General features: G+C 50.4%; 1 protein-coding gene across 1 annotated transcript; it reads left to right on the top strand.

The window, feature by feature from the left end:
* Positions 1-533: 533 nt before the first annotated feature.
* On the top strand, positions 534-4,313 carry adra1ab (adrenoceptor alpha 1Ab; the record flags this gene model as incomplete). Its single annotated transcript, XM_083793259.1, has 2 exons — positions 534-1,482; positions 3,781-4,313. The coding sequence occupies 2 exons, from the start codon at positions 534-536 to the stop codon at positions 4,311-4,313; spliced, it is 1,482 nt and encodes a 493-aa protein (XP_083649385.1).
* Between the last annotated feature and the right edge of the window lie 281 nt (positions 4,314-4,594).

Here is a 4,594-nt window from a genome sequence, read left to right as displayed (position 1 = left end):
GAAGTTTCACAATGTGCATACAGTAATATGCTCAGGAAACAGTATTTCTAACGTCTCTACTGTATGTGTCTCTTGTTTTCACAGATTTCTTCCAAGTAAGAGCCTTTCACGAAGCCCAACAATGAAATCCAGCTTCTTTTCATCAATTGAAAAGTTTGAAATTCAGGCCAAATGATCCCCATGACGGCTCCTCAGGCCAAATGATCCCCAGGGTCCTCAGGCCAACTCTTCTGGATTATGAATAAGAACATAATGTCATGAATACTTCCCATCATTGACATACTGACGTTACAGTATTACTGACAAGATGACGTGACATGTGGAGCATTGACAATAACTGCTGGCAAGATTCTACCGGTATGACAAATCAAGCAAGAACATAATGCGTTAACCTTTTTCAATTACCAGGAGACGATATTAGGCAGACGGTTGACCCGGTAATGGGAATTCAGGAACAGATGGGGCACATCGTCAATTACTCCTAACGATATTCAGAAGGCGTGTTGGGAAAGCTACTCCGAAAGCATCAAAAAATGGTTCCGTCCGGTGAGAACGCGAGCGCTTCGGCTCCGTCTGAGTTCTGTCCCAACTGCAGCTCGTCCTCCTACCCGGCGGTGGACGTGGCCAAGGCGGTGACGCTGGGGCTGGTGCTGGCCGTCTTCGTCGTCTTCGGAGTCCTCGGCAACCTCCTGGTCATCCTGTCGGTGGCGTGCCACCGCCACCTGCGCTCCGTGGCGCACTACTTCGTCGCCAACCTGGCAGCGGCCGACCTCCTCCTCAGCTCCGCCGTGCTGCCCTTCTCCGCCACGTCCGAGGCCCTGGGCGGCCGCTGGGTGTTCGGCCGGACCTTCTGCAGCGCCTGGGCCGCCCTGGACGTGCTCTGCTGCACCGCCTCCATCCTCAGCCTCTGCGTCATCTCCGTCGACCGCTGCCTGGCCGTCAGCCGCCCGCTGCGCTACCCGGCGCTGGCCACGGGGAGGCGCGGCCTGGCCGCCGTGGCCGCCCTCTGGGGGCTCTCGGCGGCCATCTCCGTGGGCCCGCTGTTCGGCTGGAAGGAGGCCGACCCGGAGGACGAGACGGAGTGCCGCATCACGGAGGAGCCCGGCTACGCGCTGTTCTCGGCGCTGGGGTCCTTCTACGTCCCGCTCGCCGTCATCCTGGCCATGTACTGCCGCGTGTACGTCGTCGTGGCCAGGCGGAGGACGCGGGGGAAGGAGGAGAGCGTGGAGACGGAAGGGGTGACGCTGAGGATACACCGGGGGAACGCCCCGCCGGCGGCGACAGACCGGCTGGAGGAGGAGGAGGAGGAGGAGGGCGGAGAGAGAGTTTTGAAGAAGCAGAGGAGGAGGCGGAAGTGCACGGCCTTTGGCCTGATGAGGCTGCTGAAGTTCTCCAGGGAGAAGAAAGCGGCCAAGACACTTGGGATCGTCGTCGGCTGCTTTGTTCTCTGTTGGCTTCCTTTCTTCCTGGTTCTGCCCATTGGTACGTAATCCTATAATCCCTACACGGTCCTCGGGTTAGCGCATGCTCAAAATAACCATAACGATAATATAGAGACCGTAACCGTAATCTCAATAAAACAGGTCCTTGCAGACCGATGCGTTTTTGTGCAATTTTCCTGCCGTTACGTTTTTTTCAAAGTCTGCGAGGACCTTAAGCGTTGGTCTGACTCGTCCTCATACCAGCGTCTCCGAGATCTATCCTCTGAAAAAGTGATTCAAAAGTTGATGAAGAGAGAGAGTAGATTCCACAGCTAGCCATGCATGTTTTTTTCCCCCAAGCATTTCTCTAAGCCTTCAGCTCCTCTCAACTATAAAATGCTCATCTCCAGGAAAATAATTAGTTTAATAACGTTATTTTGACGCATGTGTTGTAAGCTGCATTGCATAGGAATATTGGACATGTAAATCCAACGTGTAATATATTGTACAGATCTGTGGTCTTATTTTGGGCCGCAAAGTGCAACGACATTTGAGGCAAAGAGGAACGAAAATCTCTTATATTAGATTTCGAATTGCATTAAAATGTGTCGTCTTCAATAATAACACTACTTCAATAATGATAATTACATTGTATTAGAGAAGGCTTGCACGAGGAAGGGCAGAAACAACCATCACAAAATCTGAACCCTTAATTGGTTCTGAAATATCAGGCATGCTGAGGCTAACAGGAGGGATTGCAATTGGCGGAAATAATAACCTTGCCGTGATTCTATCGGTAGTTCCCTCGCAGGTCACAGATAATTAGATTAATGGTGAAAAGCATAATGATTACACAGTGTAATATCCTTGATCAAGGAGGAGGGGGAATTAACATCAATAGACGGATGGGGGTGAAAGTCATTCCATGGGGACTATCAGCTGATACACCCAACCCAGCTATATGCATAATACATCTCAGCATTGTGCCAGCGTTCTGACAGCGTTGCACCGCAGCATAATATCGCAATGAAAAAGCCATCCCGCTATCGGAATAATGTAGCCCATTTTCGCGCAGTATATATATATATGACATTATGCTCTGTTCGTACATCACATTTACAGGAGCTCATCTGAAACCTTTCTCCGGTCTCAGACCCTCATGCTCAAACATCTCATTTGTGTGTCTTATAGCGAAACCTCAAGAAATTAGATTACTAGAACAGAATGGACTTTCTTATTCTCCCAAATGGAATGAACTAAACTACCGCTCTTTATTATGGAGACCATTATAGATAACAAACAAGATTTCCTGATGGGCTGTAATACTGGGAGGCACCTTCAGTCACCCTTTAGCTTCCTAAAGGCAGTCAACCATCGGACTAAAGTTATGCATTTATATAGAGACAGGCCTTCATGCCTCATGGCACAGTGCTCACTCGACCATTGCAGCGATGATAGTCTTGCATTCTTTAGACTGGGGGGGTTTGAATGGCTACTGAAAAGTTCTATTCGGATGGGCAGTTTTTTGTTGTGTATGTATTGTCAGTTGTATAATTAAAAATCACACCCGTGTAAAGTGAGGGGCGCTAATATATTAAAGTCTAACTCGTGTTGATTAGGTGATGTAAAACAAACGGTGCCAACACAAACATTAAATTGTCTTTGTTAATGGAATTTTAATGTTTGTGTTAGGGACAAGATGACGTACATTTTCCCTTCATTGTCAATGGCGTTTTAAAAACAAACATTAAACCTGTATTATAGGAGGGGCCCCTCAAAAAGCACTCGCCTATAGCTTGATTTTCAATGCAGTTGAAAGGCGAAAGCCACAAAAAAAACATTTAAAAAGGGGAAAGGGCTGAAGCCCCCTTTGATGTCTATGTGTGCACGTCCCTGACTGCCATTACCTTAGAAGCAGCTTTGTTAAACACTTTGTTTCAACACCTGGCGTTGTGTGTTTATTTGATATTAAACCTACACACCTACCAGTCCGTGTATGGAACTTAGCAGACCTTGTTCAAAGATGCCTAGTAGTTAATATGTGAATTGCCTCTGGGCTATGTCCACATACTGATGGCGTTACTTCTTTCCACAAATAAGACAGTGTTCAATTATGAAGCCCACCCACAGGCTCTGAGACAATAATTGAACTGCATCTTTGCATAGATGTTTGCACAGGTGTGTGTGTGTGTGTGTGTGTGTGTGTGTGTGTGTGTGTGTGTGTGTGTGTGTGTGTGTGTGTGTGCGTGCGTGCGTGCGTGCGTGCGTGCGTGCGTGCGTGCGTGCGTGCGTGCGTGCGTGCGTGCGTGTTTACAGTATCACGAATTGATTTGTCTGTCTTTGTCCGTTACCCCCTCAGGGTCCATCTTCCCGTCCTACAGGCCCTCGGACACCATCTTCAAGATAACATTCTGGCTGGGTTACTTCAACAGCTGCATCAACCCCATCATCTACCCCTGCTTCAGCCAGGAGTTCAAGAAGGCCTTCCTGAACGTCCTCCGCGGCCGCTGCCTGAGACGCGGCAGGCCCCCGCCGCAGAGCCTACAGCAGGCGGCCGTCTGCTCCCATTCGTCGAGCGGCGGAGGAGGAGGAGGCTCCGTGCCCACGCCGAGAGCCACGCCGCCCTCCTCCTCCTCCAATGGCCCGCAGGATCCTCCTGCCTCGACGTGGAGCTGCTGCAGGGCCCTGCCCGGGTCCTCGGCCTCCGTGAACGGACTCCATGAAGACCCTGCAGGCCAACAGAGCGCCTGCAGGGTCCAGAGTAAGAGCCTGCTGAAGGCGTGGTGCTTCGCGGGGAGGGAGGCATCTTCACCGCAGGTCCACTCCTCCTCCAATGGACCGCACCGCAAGATGCTGCGGCTGTCTCTGGGAGCTCCAGGAGACGCTGTGTGATGATGGGGCATGGTTTTGTTTTCAGCAGGTCGCGAAAGGAGTTTTTCCGAACATGGCCACTTCCACGCACGGGAACAAAATGTGTTACTTTTCATGTGCCGTAGCATAGGGTATCGACACGTATTATGTACAGCTTTCGTGTGCATATTCATTGGCCAAGGTGGGGTCCAAAGTCCTCGGGAAGCCAGCTGCTGCATGACAGTTCAGGTTAGGTTGTGTCGCTTCAAACCTTTTCAGCTGGTAGTAGTGCCCAGTTTGCCAGTTATCAGTCACTATTTGAC

This window comes from Protomyctophum parallelum, assembly GCF_964188405.1.
Source record: "Protomyctophum parallelum genome assembly, chromosome: 21".
Taxonomy (NCBI): domain Eukaryota; kingdom Metazoa; phylum Chordata; class Actinopteri; order Myctophiformes; family Myctophidae; genus Protomyctophum; species Protomyctophum parallelum.
Note: the sequence above shows the minus strand (reverse complement) of the source record. Positions and strands in the feature narration are given on the sequence as shown.